This window comes from Oreochromis niloticus, linkage group LG3 (assembly GCF_001858045.2).
Source record: "Oreochromis niloticus isolate F11D_XX linkage group LG3, O_niloticus_UMD_NMBU, whole genome shotgun sequence".
NCBI classification, from domain to species: domain Eukaryota; kingdom Metazoa; phylum Chordata; class Actinopteri; order Cichliformes; family Cichlidae; genus Oreochromis; species Oreochromis niloticus.
This window is the reverse complement of record NC_031967.2, coordinates 16,021,472-16,044,167: the sequence shown is the minus strand read 5'-3', so window position 1 is coordinate 16,044,167 and position 22,696 is coordinate 16,021,472. Positions and strand designations below refer to the sequence as shown.

Sequence of the window (22,696 nt, the reverse complement as noted above, 5' to 3'; positions counted from 1 at the left end):
TTCAGAGAGTAACGAGGTGTTTAGAATTTTGCAGAATGTTTAAATGAGATATGTAAGTGGTTTAGGTTAGTGTAGAGAATGGGAGTTGAGCTTTAGCAATTCAGAAAACTGCTATAATCGACTGTTGAGGAATAGCATGCACTCAACATTTATACTGTTTAAGTCTGTTTTTGATATGAGGAAATGAAAGCATGTCGTGTGTTTATTCATAGGTTCTGCCCCATTTTGATAGCTGTGGTCACACCGCAGATGAACTTTATTTGTTCATTTCTGTCTGCATGGTTTTAGCTGAATCAAAGTATGATGAACAGTTTCACTGTGACAAACAGAGGGAAGGTAGTCAGAACTGAGGGGATCGAACTACCAGAAGGCAACAATGCAGACACTGAAGACCGTTACAAGTACTTGGGGATCCCACAGGCAAATGGGAACCATGAAGAGGCTGCTAGGAAAGCTTCCTAGTACGTAGTACCTGCAGAGGGTCAGGCAAGTCCTGAGGAGTCAGCTGAACGGTAAGAAAAAGATCCGGGCCATCAACACCTACGCCCTGCCCATGATCAGGTACCCTGCTGGGATAATAAGCTGGCCAAAGGAGGAGATAGAAGCCACTGACATCAAGACAAGGAAGCTCCTGACCATGCATGGAGAATTTCACCCCAAGTCCAGCATCCTGAGGCTGCACGCTAAGCGGAAGGATGGAGGCCGGGGACTGGTGAGTGTCAGCACCACATTCCAGGATGACACAACAAACATCCACAAATACTTTAAGAAGATGGCCCCGACTGACTGTGTGCTCAGTGAATACCTCGGGCAGCAGAAACTCAAGAAACAGGAAGAAGGGAAGGAACCATCATGGATGGACCGGCCCCTGCACGGTATGTACCACCGGCAGATAGAGGAGTTGGCTGATATCCAGAAATCCTACCAGTGGCTGGACAAAGCTGGACTGAAAGACAACACAGAGGCACTAATCATGACAGCACAGGAACAAGCACTGAGCACAAGATCCATAGAGGCTGGGGTCTATCACACCAGGCAAGACCCCAGGTGCAGGCTGTGTAAAGATGCCCCTGAGACAATCCAGCACATAACAGCAGGGTGCAAGATGCTAGCAGGCAAGGCATACATGGAACGCCATAACCAAGTGGCCGGCATAGTATACAGAAATATCTGTACCGAATACGGCCTGGAAGTCCCAAGGTCAAAATGGGAGACGCCCCCAAGGGTGGTGGAGAATGACCGGGCTAAGATCCTGTGGGACTTCCAGGTACAGACGGAACAAATGGTGGTGGCTAACCAACTGGACATAGTGGTGGTAGACAAACAGAAGAAGACGGCCGTAGTGATCGATGTAGCGGTTCCAAATGACAGCAACATCAGAAAGAAGGAACACGAGAAGCTGGAGAAATACCAAGGGCTCAGAGAAGAGCTCAAGAGGATGTGGAGGGTGAACGTAACGGTGGTCCCAGTGGTAATCGGAGCACTAGGTGCGGTGACTCCCAAGCTAGGCGAGTGGCTCCAACAGATCCCGGGAACAACATCGGAGATCTCTGTCCAGAAGAGCGCAGTCCTGGGAACAGCTAAGATACTGCGCAGGACCCTCAAGCTCCCAGGCCTCTGGTAGAGGACCCGAGCTTGAAGGATAAAACCGCCCGCAGCGGCGAGATGGGTGTTAAGTTTTTATATGTATATATATATGTATATATATGTGTGTGTGTGTGTGTGTGTGTGTGTGTGTGTGTGTGCGTGTGTGTGTGCATAGAGAGAGGGAGAGAGAGAGAGATTGGATCAGTATTTGAGGTTATTTAATTAAGTGATTACTAAATCTAAGGCAAGCTAATAACATTGTTGCAGAGTTCGTGACAAGTTGGCCAGATAATGCACTGCAAGGAACATTTCTGCAAACATTAAATGACCAAATGAAAGATCAGTTGGTTTCCCTGGACTTTTCCACTTTCACAAGGCACTTCCTGTTCTGGTGTGCAGTACTCTCTGCGTCAAGTAACTTCAGAACCAATGTAGATGACAACTACATTGGTTCTGAAGCGCATTTCCTCACAACTTACCCGGTATGGCCAAAAGAGTCCACCTACCAGTAAGGTTGGGGATACTAGTGGGCTTCGCTATTCAATCTGTACTTTCCATTTGTCTGTCACCATTTACGCTGCACAACATTCTTTTCCACTCCAGGCTCTAATAAGCTCTGTCACTGAGCAGGTAAAGCTACCTCTGCAACTGTTAACCACTCCCATTCCGGCTACTGTGTTCGGCACCATCACCTACCAAACCAGGACCACCCACCTAGTAGTTTCAGGTAATCACAGAGAGACTCTCATCTTTCTCATTTTTGCAGCCCCTAAGACACCTGTCATTCTGGGATACCCATGGCTAGAGAAGTATAACCTCTCTCTTTCCAGCCCAGAATAACCTGAGTGGCCTAGTAAGAGAGTGGAAAATTGAGGTTTCTTCTGTCTCACTCATTGTTTGAATTCATCAGTTCATTTCTCAAGTTTGAAAGAAGTTTTTGTGTTAATTTGGGGGTTAAGATCTGTCTCAGTTCCAGATTCTACCTCACCTCCTTGCTATGTGACATCCTGCTCTGGCTTTCCCTGTGACTGTCTTCTTACAAATTCTTATTGCAACTAAAACTTCAGAACTCCTCAGAGTTGCTTCACTCAAGTTTGCAAGTTCAACTTTTTGTTTCAGCCTAAACAAGTGTGCATGAACTGTTTTTTTAAAGAACATTGTTAAGCTCTCCACATCAGCTCTTAGACTGATGTCGGTCTCTGACTGTTCAAGATATTTGTAGAACAGTTTTTTTTAAAAGCCACAAAATGTTCCAAATCAAAACCTCAGCCCACCCACTACTTCCCTCACAATTTACAGGTATCTATTCCTCTTGTTCTTACTCTCATCTTCAAAGCTTACAGAACCAGAGGAAAGGTAAGAAAAACCTTTTATACTAATGAACATCTTAAACACAGTCAGTTCTTTGTGAACATATGATACTGGCTGGTATATAGTTAGTTTCATCAGTAAGCTGCTGTGAGTTAGTTAAAGGAAAAATGTAAAAACTTACAATAAAAATGTAAAAATGTATATTTCTTCAAGAAAAACATGATCTGGATGTGTGATAATTATCACTGCTGTTAGCACAGCAAGGATAAAGGAAGTAACATTTGAGCCGTTTAAACTCATTTCAACGACTATTTTGTCATACACTAATCTGCATTAGTTCAGAGGTGGGTAAATGTTAGTTGATGGGTTTTATGTATGTATATATATATAATGCACTACTCTCAGTAGTACACAATTTCTGTGATGTTAATAACAACATTTTTGTTTTTTTCAAAGATTTTTTACATCAGACATCTTGTGGTGTGTTTCCTCCGAGTTACAGCCCAGAAGGCCTGGCAAACATGTTAGCCCCTATGTTATTGAAACACATCAACCTTTTAAGGATGCTATAGACATATGTAAAGTCTGGCTAAAACATTTCATGTTTCCATATAATTTTTGGTCACAAGCTAGTTCACAACCTCTGTTGTTCCCAAGCATGGAAAAATTGAAGGATTCTTGAAATAAGTGAGTGTTGTAAAGATAAAGTTTTACATTACTGATGCTAGAAGTTGTTGTTTACTCAACAACGGTTCCTGGGCCTTTTGCTCAGTGCTCAAAACCAAGCAAATAACATCGAAAATAATGGTACAGTACATGCCATGAACACTCTTCATAAGTTTTTGATGTAGTGTGTCTTGAATCCTCAGCATTATTTTGGATGTGTTACAAACAGTTTGTGATTTCGATCTGTTTAAAACAATGACTGTATAAAAGTTATTTGTTTGAAATGTGTTGTGAATGCTGTTTATAAACTGTGTTTTATCACATTTATGAGTTTTAAAAGATAATTTTAGTGTCAAGGGTCTTTGTAGTGATGTACACAAACCGGGAGACTATTATTTGTAAAAAAAAAAATAAATAAATAAAAATAAAAATAAAAATCTACAATGTGCACAGTAATGTTTCAAACCAGCTATTATCTTTTTCATATTCTACTAATTGGGGGTGGTAGAGCAGGTGGCAGAGCAGGTCACCTACTAACCGGAAGGTGGGTGGTCCGATCCTAGTCTGCTCCAGTCTTCATGTACAGTCCAAATATCCTTTGGCCAGATAACCTCAGATGCATCCGTCGGAGTGTGAATGTGTGTATAAATGTTAGTTAGATAGCACTAAACTTAGAAAAGTGCTTGTGTGAATGAACCAGTTGTGTAAAGCGCTTTGAGTGCTCAGATAGAGTAGAAAAGTGCTACATAAGAACCAGTCCTTTTACCATTCTCCGTACACAGGAGCAACAACCACTATAACCCTTCAATGTGTCTCCATTTTTACCTTCTTTCCTCCAGAAATGGCCGTCTACCAGCAGCCCACCCAGGTAGTGACGGTCACCACCACAAATCTAAACCATGGGGAGTGGAGCACTGGACTCTTTGATTGCTTCAGTGATATGGAAACTTGTAAGTTAATCTAGAAAACTCTACAAACAGTAGTGATTTTTGTATTAACTGTCTCATCAGACTTTTATTCAGAAGGTCTTGAGTATCTGACCATCTGAAGTTAGAGCTGAAGTCAGCATATAAAACACAGAATGCACAAGCCAGTTGTTGAAGGAGAACTTATTGAAAAGGGAAATAAACTTCTGTCTTTACATATTTTATTCTCTTCCGTCAAGGTTGCTGTGGCCTTTGGTGTTTCCCCTGCATGAAGTGTGATACAGCTGACAAGCACGGCTGGTGTTACTGCATCCCATTCTTTGACCAATGCTACATGGTGTCCTTGTTGCTCCGCCAGTCGATCAGAGAGCGCTATGGCATCCCTGTAAGGCTGGGTGGGAGGGAAACTATTTAATGTAAAATCTTTTTTTTTTTAAAAAGATAACCTTTGGGGAAAAATCCTACAAAAATCAACATAAAAAAGAGGCACTCTTAAAGCATCGGTGGGCAAGAGATGAAAATAGGGCGTTGTTGGAATGCTACTACGCAAGTAACCTTGGCAGAAGGGGTTACATGAATAGGATGAGGGACCTATGGAATCTTCGATGCCCAACATCCACATTGACGGCGAAACAACTAGTAGCTCAGTGTTCCAACATTCGAAAGAAGGGATTGCTCTCAAAGCTAGAGATTGACGAGGTACAACACAAATGCTACGGCAAGGGGGAGCCAGGATGACAGGTCAGGGTGGAGATATCACCACCCCCACCCGAGATTGGGCCTAAGTGTGATAGAAGAAGGGATGTTGAGTGAAAGAGGAACTGACCTGAAAGACAGGCTAAGCTTTAAACCTGGATTCCCCATAGCCGGTTACCAAGACTACTTGAAGTACCCTCAGATCTGCTAGATGATGTAAATGCAGCGCTACGGATGATACCTACAGCCACCATTACCGAGACTAACAAGCTGATCTACACTTCGGCAGCAGTGATCAGTGAGATGTTTGGCTACAAGTTGAACAGCCACAAGGAGCAGTACCCTCCATGGATAAGGAGACTAGAGGCCAAGATCAAAGTAGCACAGAGGGAGGTTAGCCAAATATCGGAGCTGCAGAAAGGTGCGACAAAGAAGGTGCCTAAGAAGTATAGCAAGCTGTCCATCCCTGAGGCTTTGGAAACTGCCAAGCAATGACTCACAGCCTTGGCCAGCCGCTTGAGGAAGTACACCGAAGAGGTCAAAGGCAGGAGAGTAAACCAGCTGTTCTCCAGTGAACCAGCCTTCTGCAGGCAAATGGGAACCATGAAGAGGGCGCTAGGAAAGCTGCAACCACCAAGTACCTGCAGAGAGTAAGGCAAGTCCTGAGGAGTCAGCTGAATGGTAAGAACAAGATCCGGGCTATCGACACCTACGCCTTGCCCATGACCAGGTACCCTGCTAGGATAATAAGCTGGCCAAAGGAGGAGATAGAAGCCACTGACATCAAGACAAGAAAGCTCCTGACCATATATGGAGGGTTTCACCCCAAGTCCAGCACCCTGAGGCTGTACGCTAAGCGGAAGGATGGAGGCCGGGGACTGGTGAGTGTCAGCACCACAGTCCAGGATGACACAACGAACATCCACGAATACTTTAAGAAGATGGCCAACTGACCGTGTGCTCAGTGAATACCTCGGGCAGCAGAAACCGTAGAAAGAGGAGGAAGAGGAGGAACCATCATGGAAGGACAGGCCCCTAAACGGTATGTACCACCGGCAGATAGCGAAGGTGGCTGATATCCAGAAATCCTACCAATGGCTGGACAAAGCTGGACTGAAAGACAACACAGAGGCACTAATCATGGTAGTACAAGAACAAGCTCTGAGCACAAGAGGCTGGGGTCTACCACACCAGGCAAGACCCCAGGTGCAGGCTGTGTAAAGATGCCCCTGAGACAATCCAGCACATAATAGCAGGGTGCAAGATGCTAGCAGGCAAGGCATACATGGAGTACCATAACCAAGTGGCCGGCATAGTATACAGAAACATCTGTGCCGGATACGGCCTGGAAAAAAAGGGAGACGCCACCTAGGGCGGTGGAGAATGACCGAGCTAAGATCCTTTGGGTAACAGTGATCACAGTGGTAATCGGAGCACTAGGTGCGGTGACTCCTAAGCTAGGCGAGCGGCTCAAGCAGATCACAGGAACAACATCGGAGATCTCTGTCCAGAACAGCGCTGTCCTAGGAACAGCTAAGATGCTGTACAGGACCCTCAAGCTCCCAGGCCTCTGGTAGAGGACCCAAGCTTAAAGGACAGACCGCCCGCAGGGGCGATCGGGGAATTATATATATGTATATATATATATATATATATGTATATATTGCATATATTGCAGTAAAATGACATATTTTAGGATACACTTGAAACTTGAAAGAAACATATATGTGCAATATAGAGATAAGGTCAGAGATAACATGTGACATGACATTTGGATGTAAATTATTTTGGATACTTTGAGTCTCCATATAGAAGTATCATTTCCTAAATATTGCCAAACAGTAATAAGTAAAATATTATGAAAATTTAAACCTATTTGAAATTCTAAAAGAAGTCATAGGTCCACCATGATATTAACAGTGTCCACCCACATAGCAGACAGGTCTGGCCTGGTTCTGGTGTCAATCCGGCACTGCTGGCTGACTTCTGGCATGGTAAGTGGCACTGTTGGGAAGTTTACTTTTAAAATGTATTCCACTACAGATTACAGAATACATGCCCCAAAATGTATTTTGTAACGTGTTCCGTTACGTTACTCATTGAGAGTAACGTATTCTGAATACTTTGGATTACTTAATATATTATCATGCTTTTTACCACTACATGAATGTACTATTGCTGTGTAATTTATTACTATTACTGAAGGTTACTCGCCATACCAACACCGACTTGATTTTTAAGTCTTAATATAAAATGAGTAACAGTAGGGTGGACATTTAGTAAGGCTGCACTTTTAGCAGCGATCTCGTATAGAAAACTATTCTGCCCGTATATAAAATAGGTCCGTGGCTCCGAACCGTAAAGGGACCTCTGGCTAATATGTCGGGTTCCGTGTCGGGCTCATAGCTGAAAACTAGCTTTACTTTGTTGTCTGGGTCAACTTTGCTAGCAAGAGACCGAGAGAGCTGTTGAACGACTGCTCCAACGGAACTTATTCTTTCAGAGGAAAACAGGAACACATTGTACAATCAAGCCTTAATAGCTTACTTACAACTGGGGTCGTCAAGCACTCTTTTTGGCTGCAGTGGTTATTATTATATTTACATGCTTCCATCTCCCGTTTCTGGTCGGTGACAACTCTTACTTTTTGACTGTCTTTTTTCTCCCTCCCTCGCGCTCACAGACACATAACGGGTATGGCAGTCCATTCTCCCCGCAGCACGGACTACACTGGCCATGAGGCTACATTCTTTATGGCTATGCCTGTAACACTCTGCCTATTGCCTTCATAGTAAATCATTTTTTGAATAACTTTTGAAAATATTTCTTCACGTCATTATGCAACTAGGGGTGACATGGGCCACGAGATTGAGACCCAGGCAAAAGAGCCTCTTAATGCGTGTTTTGTTTGGGTTTCCACCGCCGTGGAATTACCAAAAATAGAGAGGGCATAGCCTAACATATGAAACAGGAAAAGACCGCCATGTAATCCATTTATTTCAACAAAGTAACTGTATTCTGAATACCACCCTTTTAAACGGTAACTGTAATGGAATACAGTTACTCATATTTTGTATTTTAAATACGTAACGGCGGTACATGTATTCCGTTACTCCCCAACACTGGTAAGTGGAATGTCATCCAGATATGGGCAGGGCCTGGCATAGATAGCACTGTTTATGTGATGGCATGATACATCTGGCCTGATTGTGGTTTGGTTTATGTGGCCCAGGCTAATCGAAAACAGGTCTTCCCCGGATCCAGCATCAAGCTGGCACTTCTGACTGACTGGTGTCTTGGCAGGGTGAATGTCCGAAGACCGAAATGCCATGTTGCAATAATATACTGCTATGGTAGCCAACGTTTCAAATGCAGGTTTCACAGGTTTATGAGTGTACACTTTATCCAAAACCCAGTGAGGGTTTACTCATGTTTACCAACTGATCGGAAGGTTAGTGGTTTGATCTCTGGCTCCTCCAGTCTGCATGTCAAGCGTGTGAATGTGTATCAATGTAGTTAGGAAGCACTCAGTTTAGAGAAAGTGTGTGATTGGGTGACTGTGGCATGTTATATAGAGCACTTTGAGTAATCTGGGAAAGAAGAAAAAGGCTATATAAGAATCAGTCCATTTGATGTCTGAACAGAGTTTCGTCATGTTATTTTGTACTACTATGTTCCGGCACATGTTGTTATTACATGGCTTGATTAAGGTACACATTAGGCTGACATCTGGGGCGAGAGCTGAAACTGTTCTGGGCCAGCACAGGGCCTGCAGTGTGTCTGCAACTGGCCTTGTGCTGGCCCATGCGTGGGCCACCTCTGGCAAACCAGATCTGGGCCACCAATGGGCCGTGATTCTTTGCGGTATGTGGGCCATGTGTAAGCACATTGTGTGGGCCAGATCCGGGCCATACCAATTTTGCTGTGTGGGCATATGTTGTTCCCTATATGCCTACATCCTGTCAATAGGAGCAATGACAATGAGAAACATAATTTTAATAAATAGCCCTGTATAGCAATATTATCACTTGGACCATCCACTCCATTTATTGACCTTGAAGGAGAGGTTGGAGGTGTTGAATATACGCAGCACACATATAAGAATCATATTTTCATCTTTACAGGGTTTTTTGTGATTTTTTTTTTTGTAAATACACCCCTTTTTCAATCAGAATTCATTTAAAACATTATGAGTTATTCAAATCAAATCAAATCAAATCAAATTACTTTTATTGTCACGTCACATGTGCAGGTACACTGGTACAGTACATGCGAGTGAAATTCTTGTGTACGAGCTTCACAAGCAACAGAGTTGTGCAAAAATACAATAACGTAAAACAAGCAAAATATAAGAATGGCTAAATCTGAGTGTAAGAAATATATGTACAATATAAGAGTGTATGCATTACTGGATGTGTATACTAAATATGTTTTTGTTTTTTTGTTTTTTTACGTGTGTGTGTGTGTGTATGTGTGTATACATATTTTACAAATTAAATAGATTAAACAATAAAATAAAATATATAAAATATACAGAGGTTGGTAGTTGAGACGTGCAAAACAAGTGGCATTTATATACAGTGTGGAGTGCACAATGTTGTTGAATGTGGGTGAGGTGTCTATGAAGTGTTCAGCAGTCCGATGGCCTGATGGAAAAAGCTGTCTCTCAGTCTGCTGGTTCGGGACCGGATGCTGCAGAACCTCCTTCCTGATGGAAGTAGTCTGAAGAGTTTATGACTGGGGTGACTGGAGTCCTTGATGATCCTTCCCGCTTTCCTCAGGCACCGCTTCCTGCATATCAAGATGGCGCCGAGTATGGCAGCCTCGTCGCGAGCTCCCCCAAGCAACAGCTGTTTTTTGTGTTTAATTTTACTTTTCCTTTGTTTTTTCACGAGTAGCACATGTCTCCTTGTGTACGACCGACAAACTTTACTGGACATAAAAGACGGACTTTCTCATCACTTTCCGGAGTTCAAGTTTTGCAACACGGACCCTCCGTTTGCAGACCCCCCATTCATCTCACCTGAGACGCCTTTGTTCTGGGCCAGCGGAGGCCGCAAACGCCGACGCATAGGGAGAAGATCTGACATTCTGGTTCGCCTGAGACGGCGCACTAACAGACCACCGCTACCCAGTTTATTACTGGCTAATGTGCAGTCTCTGGAGAACAAGCTGTGCGAGCTTCGGGCATGGATCTCATTCCAGCGAGAGATGCGGGACTGCTGTGTGATCTGCCTCACAGAAACCTGGCTATCGGACAAGGTACCAGACTCCGCAATACAACTACCGGGGTTCTCTGTGCACCGCGCGGACAGGTCACAGGATCTTACTGGGAAAAGCAGAGGCTGTGGTGTGTGTTTCATGATCAACAACAGCTGGTGCGAACGTGTACCCGGTCAAATCCTTCTGCTCACCGGACCTGGAGTACCTGATGATTAAGTGCCGGCCATTCTGGCTACCGAGGGAATTTACAGCAGTGATTATTACGGCTGTTTACATTCCCCCACAAGCCGACACTGACCGAGCACTCAGGGAACTGTACAGCGCAATCAGCAGTGAGGAAACCGCACATCTAGAGGCGGCGTTTATCACGACCGGGGACTTTAACAAAGGAAACCTGAAGAAAGTTTCACCAAAACTCCACCAACATATCCATTTCAACACTCGTGGAGACCGGCTACTTGACCACTGCTACACCCCTTTCCAGGATGCCTACAAAGCCCTCCCCCGCGCCCCATTCGGCCAATCAGATCACCGCTCCATCCTGCTCCTGCCCGCCTACAGCCAGAAGCTGAAACAGGAAGCTCCAACCCTGAGGGCGGTGCACCGGTGGTCGGACCAATCGGAGTCTACGCTGCGGGACTGTTTTGATCACGCGGACTGGGAAATGTTTCACGTGGCTGCTAATGACATTGATGAGTACACGGACTCAGTCTGCGGATTTATCAGGAAATGCGTGGAAGATGTCGTCCCATCCAGAACAGTTAAATCCTTCCCAAATCAAAAACCCTGGATTAACGGAGATGTTCGCACGGCACTGGCGGCACAGAGCTCCGCTTTTGCTTCCACGAACACATCGGACTACAAACACGCACATTACCAACTCCGGAAGACGATCAAAGCAGCCAAACGTGAATACAGGGACAGGGTGGAGCAACAGTTTGACAACCCTCGGAGTATGTGGCAGGGACTAAACACGATCGCAGACTTTAGAGGGAAAACCAGCACACCGCAGACCACGGCCTCTCTGTGTGAGGATCTAAACGTATTCTACGCTAGATTCGACACAGCGAACACCATGAGACCGGACAGTGTGCGCACCCCGGATGACGTCAGTGCGCACACTGTGTCTGAGGAGGATGTGCGGAAGTGCTTCAGGAAGGTGAACGCGCACAAAGCTACTGGTCCGGACGGGATTCCCGGCCGCGTCCTCAAGTCATGCGCGGCTCAGCTGGCTGGAGTGTTTACACACATCTTCAACCTTTCCCTCTCTCTGTCTGTAGTCCCAGCCTGCTTCAAAATGGCCACCATCGTCCCTGTACCCAAATCCTCCACCATCTCCTCATTGAACGACTGGCGACCTGTAGCCCTGACCCCCATCGTGAGCAAATGCTTCGAGAAGCTGGTCAGGGACTTCGTTTGCTCTGCGCTACCCAACTCACTGGACCCTCTACAATTCGCATACTGCCACAACAGGTCCACTGATGATGCCATAGCCCTGACACTACATACTGCCCTGTCACACCTGGAGAAGAGAGACACGTATGTGAGAATGCTGTTTGTAGATTACAGCTCAGCATTCAACACCATCGTTCCCTCGAAGCTGGACAGGAAACTGCAGGATCTAGGACTGAGCAGCTCACTCTGCAGCTGGATCCTTAACTTCCTGACTGACAGACGCCAAGTAGTCAGGCTGGGCAGCACCACCTCATCCCCCATCACACTGGTGCTCCACAGGGGTGTGTACTGAGCCCTCTCCTGTACACACTCTACACCTACGACTGCACGGCCACTAGAAACTCCAACATCATTGTGAAGTTTGCGGATGACACTACAGTGGTGGGTCTTATCACCAACGGTGATGAGACGGCCTACAGGGAGGAGGTCAGCGCCCTGACCCACTGGTGTCAAGACAACCATCTCACCCTCAACGTCGCAAAGACAAAGGAGTTGATAGTGGACTTCCGGAGGTGCAGAGAAGTACACACCCCCATCACCATCAACGGCGCTGCTGTGGAGAGAGTGAGCAGCTTCCGCTTCCTTGGTGTACATCTGGCCGAGGATCTCACGTGGTCGGTACACACAAACAAAACAGTGAAGAAGGCGCAGCAGCGCAGCAGCGCAGCAGCGCAGCAGCGCCTCTTCTTTCTCAGGAGACTGAAAAGATTCGGCATGAGCCGAATTCATTGTGATGAACTGTGTGTTTTGCCAGTTTGATAAAACTTAGTAACATAGAAAATTGACATAAATAGTTCGATGGGCCATTGCTATGAATTGTGGGATGGCATTTTCTCGTCAAAGAACTACAACTTGACTGTTGGTTCACATTCGCCAAGTGAACACTGAGATTATTTTAAATCAGACAAGCATCTGGACTTCCCTGTTTCCTTTTCTAGTTGTGTTGATTTGAATAATTAAAAATATGTCTGAATAGTCTTAAACTGACCCTTAAAGGTCCTCTTATTATTAAGCCAGTGCGATTGCTGATACAGTAGTTACGACCATGACAAATGAAACCACAGTAACTTCTGCTCTGATCTTCTTTCTCACTCTTCTCCTCTTCTTTTTATCCATCCTGCAGGGCTCGTGCTGTGATGACTGGTGTAAATTAATTTGGTGTTACGAGTGTGTCTGGTGCCAGATGCGTCGTGAGGTGAAGATCAGGAACGGCCTGTAGCTCACCAGCTCAATGATGGTCACCACTCAAGTTGTGAGAGGATAATATGTAACCATTTTGGCTGTTGGTTGATTGAATATGATATATTTGGTATGATTTTGAGATGATACAATTAATAAGAAAACCTGACTGTTTCTACAGTATGAGGTAAAAATAAAAATATATAGGTTGCTTTTTCCCCCCCTACAGCATTTCAAGAATTTCTAAGTTCCTATGCTCATGTAGTTTAGTTCAATATGTAGAATCAAGATTGTTTTAGTTTTGGTAGTGTGTTGGGCATATAATATAATTGAGAACGTTTGTTTACTCTGGCCAGTAAAATCTGTGTAATTGTACATGCTCACTGCTATTGTAATCTTTCCCAAGTTGAATTTCACATTTGCTGAAATAAAAAAATTATTCATATTCACCCATTATATGTTGCTTGTTGTACATTTTTGCTCAACTGAGGAGACATGTTTCTTGAAACCCTGAATATGTAATTCGTACATTGGCAGCTGAGTAGTGATGGTAAATTCGATTCTTTTTACTGAATTGAGTTTGAGTCAGTTGCCCAGAGAGTGCAAAAATGTACATTTTCACTCAAACTTAATTTGTTTCTCTTTTCATGTATATCCTACTGCTAAGATGATTGAAAAAGAAAAACAACTATTTTTATAGAGCAAAAAAGAGCAAAAGAATTAAATTTCTAAAGGGAACATTTATTTTATTTATTTTTATTTTATGTTATTAGTATTTTCCTCAAATGTGTCAAATATATATTTTCTCATCTAAATGTCCACTGAGCTGTGTGCCAGGGGGCGGTAATGCGCCTTAACATTGGTTGCCAACCAAGAAGGAGAAGAAGAAGCTGTGAGCCAGGAGGGAGGGGGTGAGTGACTGAGGTCGTGTCCAAATTCATGGGCTGCATCCTCCTGAGGACGCATTTGTAGGCCGATTACGTCACAGCGACGCACCGAAGGCTGTCCAAATTCGTAGACTCCTCTGAATGCAGCCGACAAATGCTTCCTCCTTTTCCCCGAATTTGAAGGATGGGTCGGGTGTGTCCTTCTTATTATTCTGGGATATAATTCTGGGATATGGTGGGCCACCCCCCATATCCCAGAATTCATAGCGCGGCCCAGCCCGGCAATGGCGGCCGCTACTAAGTTTTAAAATTACTCTTATTAATCTTTCTGGGTCACAAAATAAACTTTTAACATATTTTCAGGCGAGAATGTAGCTGTGTAAACTTCAAATATCTGCTCGGTTTATCAAGATATCACATATTTGCAAAAGTGCTTCGACGTTTTCGGAGACGTCTGTTACCCACCAGCTCGATAGCTAACCGAGAGCTCGAGGGTCACTGAAGCCGCCGAGAACGGCACAACTCCCGGCACATCATTTTCAGATCACCGCGGACTTTCACTACTCAGGTTAAATGTAATATATAAGTCACTTAGACAACCTAAAAAGGATTGTTTGGCTTTTTTTAGTATTTTATTTGTTCGTGAGTAAATCAGTTTGGCTGAGATTAAAGATATTAGATTAGATTAGATAAAATAAAACTTTATTAATCCCCCGGGTGGTTTTCACACAGCATAATAAACGTCAAACAGAAAACTGATTAAACAGAAGTGTGAGATGGTCGAGAATTTATGCCAGTGTCCTGTTATATTTTAGATAGCGAGGAGCAAACGGCCGAGTTTATTAAACTCCACCGAGACAGCAGTGATGCTAATCAGAAGGCTAGACCGTCCAATTCCACGGCTGTTTACTTCCAGCCTACCCGACCTTCTGAGGACCCGGCCCACGCAGACCGCGAAGGCCGGGTCCTCAGGAGGATGCAGCCCATGAATTTGGACACGACCTGAGTGAGTGACGCCGAAACGCCCACTGACACCCTGGGCATTCTGACCTTAGGAAATCACATGATAGGGTGGGGCTAGGTTTCACAATGAGCTCACCTGAAACCTTGGCTGATTGTGACCCACACCCGTTTTCACACCTTGGCTCATGTGATTAGGTAGAGGATCATCAGGGGGTCCTTTTGTCCCCTTTGGGGGGATACTCCCACAGGGTTTAAATCTGGGACTCTCCACCATTTGACCCTAGAACTGAAGAAGCTTCTCGGATGAGAGGTGAAAAGTCTTCAAGCAACCTAGAGAAGTCCAGACGCTTTTCTTTCCAAGCTCCTTAGACTACGATGACCTGGATGACTGAGAACCTTCACAGACAGAGTGAGTGAGTGATTCGTTCATGCTACGATTCAGCACTACAAGGGAGGGGGTGAGTGAGTGAGTGAGTGATTCATTCATGAATTCATGATTCGCACACAGTGGCGGTCCTAGCCTGTCTGGCGCCCTGGGCGAACACTCCCTCTGCCCCCCCCCCCCCCCCCCCCCCCCCACACACACACACACATAAAACATATTAAGGCATGTACATTAACATAAAACTGTTGTCAGAACCATAATGAATTTCACCAGAGAAACACACACACATATGAAGAGACAGAGTATGCATAGCATGCAAACGGCTACCAAACAGCTATCATAATTCGTCATACAATGAGAACAGGACAAATCAACAATTGACAATGACTAATTAATATTAAAATCTGTAACATAATGTATTGTTTGAAGTTTAGTCTGTTACTGTTACTATTTTTACCATTTCTTCTTGGACCAACTGTAACCCACATATTTTCATTAGGGATTAATAAAGTGTTCTGATTCTGATTCTGATTTTTTCAGGATAGATGACCTGCCAATATCCAATGACACATCTGCTTATCTGTATCTTTTGCTCGTTTCTCCTCCTCTTCTTTTCTCTTTTTTCTAAACTGAGCACCTGATGGCTTTGAACTTTTCTTGTCCATCTTCCATTGGTTTTAATTTTGCACTCGAGTATGAACACAAATCCCCCAACCCGAGGATCACCACAACATAACCTAATAGACCTACACCTTAGTTCACAGATTCACTTTGTCTAGGGTTTATTTCTGGGATTTCGCACAACCCAGGATTCAAATCATGAATACATAATGGGCTTGGATTTACAACATTATGAATAAAATCTGCTCTATTTAGAAGCAGCTCCTCCCCTTTTGACGGGTTGTGTGTGAGACTTTAAATCATCAAACTGTAAATTATAAATTTTAAATTGTTATTGATCCCTTTACCCCTGGTCCTAAAGTGTATATTTATTTTCTTACTCTTCTTATATATATTGTTTGTTTACTTGCACTGCTGTAACTGGAGCTTCGTCGTCTCGTCTCTCTATATACTGGACTGTATATAGCGGAGATGACAATAAAGTTTACTTTGACTTCAGCAGCAAGCAGGCGCACCGAGGGCTCTCGCGCTCACTTTTCACGTATAGAATTTCGAAAAAAAACATCGGTGCAAATTGTAAGTCTGTATCATAATGTCTGGTGTTTTCGTGTTTGTTGGTTTGTTTTTATTTTGTTTTATTTTGCGAGTTGGTTATTAGATGCTGCTCCAGCCAGCCAGAGACTCCACCGCCACCCCACCCTCTTCTCCCTGTGCCGCAAGCAGCAGGCGCACCTCGCAAACGGAGGGCGCCCTTACTCCCAGCAAATGGGCGATAGAAAACCGATCGGTGCCTATGACATTCCCAATATGCGCTGGCATTTTTTTAATTTTAATTTTAATTTTTTTTGATGATGCACGTGATGCCGCTCCCCACCACGATGCCGCTCCGGGCAACCGCCCGTGTCGCCCGTATCAAAAACCGCTACTGTTCGCACATCACTACAGCTGAGTCTTGCTGGCCAGCTAGTGTCTTCCAGGGTGTCTGTTTAAAATCCTAAAATGATCAAACGAAAGACCGATTAATCTCCCAAGATGAGGCCTCTTCCTTTGAGGACTTTGTTTCCTTAGTTGTCTGGTACCTGGGTCTTTGACCCAGAGTTTTGAGATTGTTTAGACTTGTCATTTATTTCTTTGATATTGTGAAAAAGCCATAGACTGAGCAGTAAGTAAAGAATTTTGAAAAACAAAAATGAAATGTGGATTTTTTTTTGTGGACTTACGGTCTTTTGTTGTCTTGGCAGTTGTAAAGTGATCTAGAAGAAAGGGGGAGATGTCACACCGGTTCCTGTATTGTGTGGCATGCTGGGATATTATAATAAAAGTGTATCAAATGAGTATATGTCATGTAATGTCGCTGTCTTGTCAAACTGTGTTAATTTTCAGCAGATCACACACAAATAAGAAACAAGCAATCAAACAGTTACAGAGGCAAAAATAACCATGATCTTGGTGAGCAAACTGCTCATTAGCAGGAAGAGGACCTCGACAGGAGAAAGAGGAACTGAAGACTGCCGGTGTTTGGAGTAAAGCAGGAGTGGCGACCGTAATACCATGATACGATAATCGCCGTGGCGATTCGCTACCGGTATAGTGTGTAGGTGAGCGGCGGGGGCGGCTTCTTGTTAAGGATCCCTGGCGATAATACGCAGGAGCTGTGAGCACACGCTACTGAGTGTCCGGTAGCGTCAAGCTACAGAGCTACGCGCGGTTTTCGTTCACCACGAGCATTCAACGGATCTCACATACATACAGAGCTCTTTTGTGAGCGGCTTTAGACCGACCGCACCGGACGTCACGGCATAACGTGCTACGGAACTCACGTCAGTGTGAGCGCGCGGCTCTGACCACAGCTGGGTTGCTGTAACACAATCGCCCCGAGGAGCACCTGCGTACAGTGACCGATACCCAAATACCTGATACCATCATCTGTTGGCTCGGTGCTCTGAGGGAAACATGCCGAACTTAACTTCACAGCTGTGTCGGTTTGGTGAAAGCAGGAGCCGTGCGCTCTTTCCACTTTCACAGGCTTTCACCTCACAGGCCTGAGCCGCAGAGTTGTCTTTACCTGTGGACACATTCTCGGCTCGGTAATGCGCAGTATTACGCTCCATTTACTTAGTCTGACCATTCAGCACGGTAACCGTGTGATAACCGTCAACATCCAAAGAGACGCAAACATGGGAAATCACACCTTTGAGCTCCAAATATGCTTCAGCGGGAAATCTGACTCTTAACCAAACGCCGTATAACCGGACGTGCACCTGGCCAGCAATCAAACTACTTGGGATGATGCAGTCAGCGATCATTGTGATTGACCAGTTCAGCACCATCTTTTCCTTCATTGCTCCAACTCAAATGAAACGGAAGGAGAAAATGACTATGTACCACCATTTTTATTTGTACTTACATAATAAAGAATTTAGTTCATTTTTCCTGTTTCAGTCTTTTTGTGTGTGTGTGTTTCCACACTAAACAGCTAAAGTAACGGGGATAAGGGCAGCTTGAAAAGCCAGGACCTCATTTCTATAATGAAATAACTACTTTCATTAGCTGTATTCAGTCTCAAGCCATGGATTAATCCGCATCAGAAGATCTGAGTGTGACTTGCTGTGTTTTAGCCTTCAGCCTTTTAGCCTTTATGCATGTACAGTCTGTACTTCAGACTCAGCACAACAGCGACATCTAGTGGTTTAATATGCTTACAGCAGCCCGTTAACTCCACTGGATGAATGAATGATCATTGTCCATTCACTGATTAACCTGGAGGTAATGGCTGAGACATATGCTGCGATTTGCTTTCTGCACATCCTCACTTTATATTCGACAAGCCCTTTATATTTATTTCCCTTCATAACTTTACAGTATTCAGAGCTGTGTCAACATCAGGAGATTGCAGAGGTGCGTCATATGCAGAGATGGGCAGTAACGCATTAAAAGTAACGTGTAACTGTAATCCGTTTACCTTTTTCAAGTAATGACTAAAGTAGGGGATTACTATTGCAAAAAAGTAATTCGATTACTGTTACTTTCCCGTAAGGACGCTGTGTTACTGCGTTACTAAACCATGATGTTGTTTGTGAGAGAGTCTCATGACAATGACGTACGAGTGAGACGTCCGTGGTAGCAACAGACGTGTTTAGATCATATGGAGTGCGGGAGAGAGTACGACCATGCAGCACTCAAAGGTTGGAAGTACTGACATTACTTTTAGTTTCATTCCGTAAAAATTGACAAAAACATTAGCATCCGCTGTTCACTCTGCGTGGGAAGAAAACTTCTTTCTATAGCGAAAAATTAAACTTCAAATCTGAGCAAGCACCAAGCACGCTGCCACAGGAATGTGAAATTCAGAGAAACCCCCAGATCCCCCCACTGACATGAACGCTGCGGCTACCACATCCAGTTCCACCGGGGAAACCCCCCCACTCCTGCTAAACAGGTGAAAATACATTTAAGAGCGACAGGACTGTTTTACTTGTATCTATTTGAAAGAGTGAGTGTAAACACAAAAAATTATTTTATTTTATATGCTGGGGTGTGCAGAAAATAGGTTGAAATGTTAAACAAATTTCTTCCAGTCAGAGGATGTTGCATATAATTTAATTTTTGCTTGATTCAATGTGCATAAAGTTAAAAGATTAAAACTAATAAAACGAGTTTTAAAAAGAGACTTTTTCATGTGATTCAATTTTATATGATGGATTATGCAGAAAAAATAGAACTGGGATGAAAGATCTATTGCTTTATAACACATTCATATTGTGTATCATGTTTTTTTTAAAAGTAACTAAGTAATAAAGTAACTAATTACTTTTGAAAATAAGTGAATAGTAGAGTTACGGGATTACTTTATTGGAGAAATAATTTTTTAATTAGTAACTAATTACCTATTAACTATTTTCAAGTAACTTGACCAACACTGGTCAAATGTTTATCATGTGTAGTCCTCTAATGAAAGTTCACTATGAGCAGCAGAAGTGGCAGTTACTGTTCCCACCAGAGTCAGAGAGACATGCTTGATGAATATTCATGGATCTCGTTTTAGTTCGAAGTGCACTGCTTTTGCTGAAGCTTTTAAACTGGATCACAGGTTTAGTATAAACAGAAAAATAAATAAACGACGTTCTCAGACTTGTGCTTGGAGTAAATGGGTTGCACTAAGTATATCAAACCACTAGATGTCACTGTGGAGCCAAGCCTGAAGCACAAAGCCAACACAGAAATTTACTACATAGTGCAGTCTATTATCTGAAGACTGAAACATTCACGTCCTGCTTCTGCTGAACTAGAAACTTTTTAGACTTTGCCAGGATTCCTCATTAGACAAAGAGTTAAAAAGTAGACCTTTACTTATTTATTCATCTGTCAGCACACTGTTCAGATCATTTATTGCCTGCCTCTTCATGCAGGCATTAAAGCCCTGAAAATGACAGGCTTTACTTGATCTATGTAGGGACACATTTAACACACTCATTGTGTTACTTCACGCCTGGCACTCCACCTTCTTCCTCATACGCTCTGAGTGGAAACTTTAACATCACTGAAAATAGACAAGACAGTATATGTCTTGATGCATTCTCAATCATCCAGGAAAGTAAATCTCCAAAAGTTGAATCTGTTCATCTGGACGTAGCGTTTTGTGGGAGAAATGTTTCGTCACTCATCCAAGTGACTTCTTCAGTCTGGTTTCAGTCATTATGCAAATGTACTGTTTATAAGGTTTGGGGAAACCTGCAGTCAGCTGAGACTGAAGAAGTCACTTGGATGAGTGACGAAACGTTTCTCCCACAAAATGCTACATCCAGATGAACAGAATCAACTTTTGGAGACAAGACAGTAAAGACACTGTGTGAGACAAGCGTCAAAGTAAAGACTGAGTAGGAAAATCATCAAAGTGCTTTACTGTAAAAAAAAAAAAAAGTTTCTCCTCCCACTCAATCAGTGTTATGGTGCTGTGGGTCTTTGCGTTCACCAGTCAGACTCTGGCCAGCTCAAAAGTGATTGTTCCTGTTTCTCTGTTTGGAGGCTGACACAGAACAAGCTCAACCAAATCCTCAGAGTGGCAGAATGACGGATTATAATGCATGTGACCTAACAGAGAATTGTTCCACAGGTACAGAAAACCCTGCAGCTCAGTCAGAGGGGTGAAGTTAAAATACCATCAGTGGAGAGAGAACAGGTCTCCTGGTGTCACTCGGCCATCTTAAAAACACACCAAAACAATCTAGGTCAGGGCAGGGGTGTCAAACACACAGCTCACCAAAGCTCACCTTTCCACTGTGATCTGTAAACATATGTGTAGTGACACTGGCCTTAATGAATGTGGGAGAAGAAATCTGTGGAAATTGCACTTTTTTTTCTCCTTAAGACATCTCAGGCTGTTCATCATCTGCTGTCTGAATGGATCGCTCATTAAATGATGAAAACAATATAACAAGAAAAATACTTCCCTGCTGTTTGCTTCAATTTTAGGGGCAAGACTTGCGCCTGGAGACCGGCTGTGGCCCAGGTGAGCACTTTTGATGTGGTTGTGATGTGGTGCTTGTGCGTCTTTACACTTGCACTTTAATGTCTTCCTGAAAGTAGTGCTCTCTGAGTAATTTATTCTCTCTGTCAACAGCTGACTATTAGTTTTTATATCAGCTGTGTTGCAACAAAGACACAGTTTTCAGTCTTGCTGTTGTAATGTGCATAGACTTTAGTGTGTGCTTCCGATTTTATGTTTGGGAAATTAGATAAATGGTTACCTAACAAACATAAACATCAATCTTCCCAAACACATGTTTTCTATTAAAAAAAAGAAGGAAAATGTAGTATTCTGTATAGTATACTTGTAGCTAAGATGGGGAAAGAACGTGGAGTCCCCGTCTCTTATTCTTTCATCATGTGACCTAACATCTATTTACTTATACTTATCAAATTCAATGGGCTAGGACGGCTCTCCAGGGTGGGATTGATCCTGGACAGGATGCCTGTCCACTGCAGCGCAAACGCAAAGAGACAGACCTAGTTAAAACTGCCCGGCAACTTAACCTTCACACGACTTTGTGCTGTGGGAGGAAGCTATGGCGAACACTCAAACTCCACATAGGAGGCCCCTGGGAGTTTGAACGCGGACTTTCTTTTTGTGAGGCAGCAGTGCTAACCATTGCACCACTATGCTGCCCTGACACATTAAATCTAATATCCTTTGTGAATTGCTGTAACACCTCTAAGACTTCAAGGTTTAATAATACCACCAACTGAACTAACCCACAGTTGTTTGGCCCACAGCCACCATTTCCGAAAAAGTGCTTAGTCTAAACCAGAGAAAGACTTTTGCCACTGCAGACACGTGTTTTTACAGGCTGACACTTTATCAACACATGTGATACAAGTTTATAACGCTTCTAAATGCGTAACTAAAAAAAACTGACTCCCAAAAAATCTTTGAGAAAATATTGTGAAAAACGTGTTCTACTGTATCCAAAAGGTCCTTCCTTTCAACACGGAAAACAGAAAAATGAGGTCAAAATACATATATATTTTTAAAAAAAGGTGTTTCGTTGGTCTGATATAGAGAGTAGATCAACCTAAACTCTGGCTCAACTTACCTCAAACTAGTGTGGCAACTTTCGCTCAACTACTTTCATCTGATATTCAGTTTCTTTAAAAAGTACAACATATAAACACTACGCCGATAATATCCCGCTGATGGGAAGTGACATGCAACTGTAAGAATGTATAAAAATGTCAGTTGTGTGCTCTCGTGAGCTTATTTCACGCACACAGGAAGTTATGCTCGGCTCTCTACAGTC

General features: G+C 43.5%; 1 protein-coding gene across 2 annotated transcripts; it reads left to right on the top strand.

Moving 5' to 3' along the window:
- The first annotated feature begins 1,756 nt into the window (after window positions 1-1,756).
- LOC106097031 (cornifelin homolog B) lies at window positions 1,757-13,490 on the top strand. 2 transcript variants are annotated; one of them, XM_019355501.2, is made up of 4 exons: window positions 1,757-2,314; window positions 4,404-4,514; window positions 4,730-4,875; window positions 12,988-13,490. In XM_019355501.2, exons 1-4 carry the CDS (start codon window positions 2,023-2,025, stop codon window positions 13,081-13,083), a joined length of 645 nt encoding a protein of 214 aa, XP_019211046.1. In that variant the 5' UTR covers window positions 1,757-2,022; the 3' UTR covers window positions 13,084-13,490. The 2 variants fall into 2 exon arrangements, with proteins under 2 accessions (XP_019211046.1, XP_019211053.1); XM_019355508.2 differs by lacking the exon at window positions 1,757-2,314 and adding an exon at window positions 2,333-2,943.
- Window positions 13,491-22,696: the final 9,206 nt, after the last annotated feature.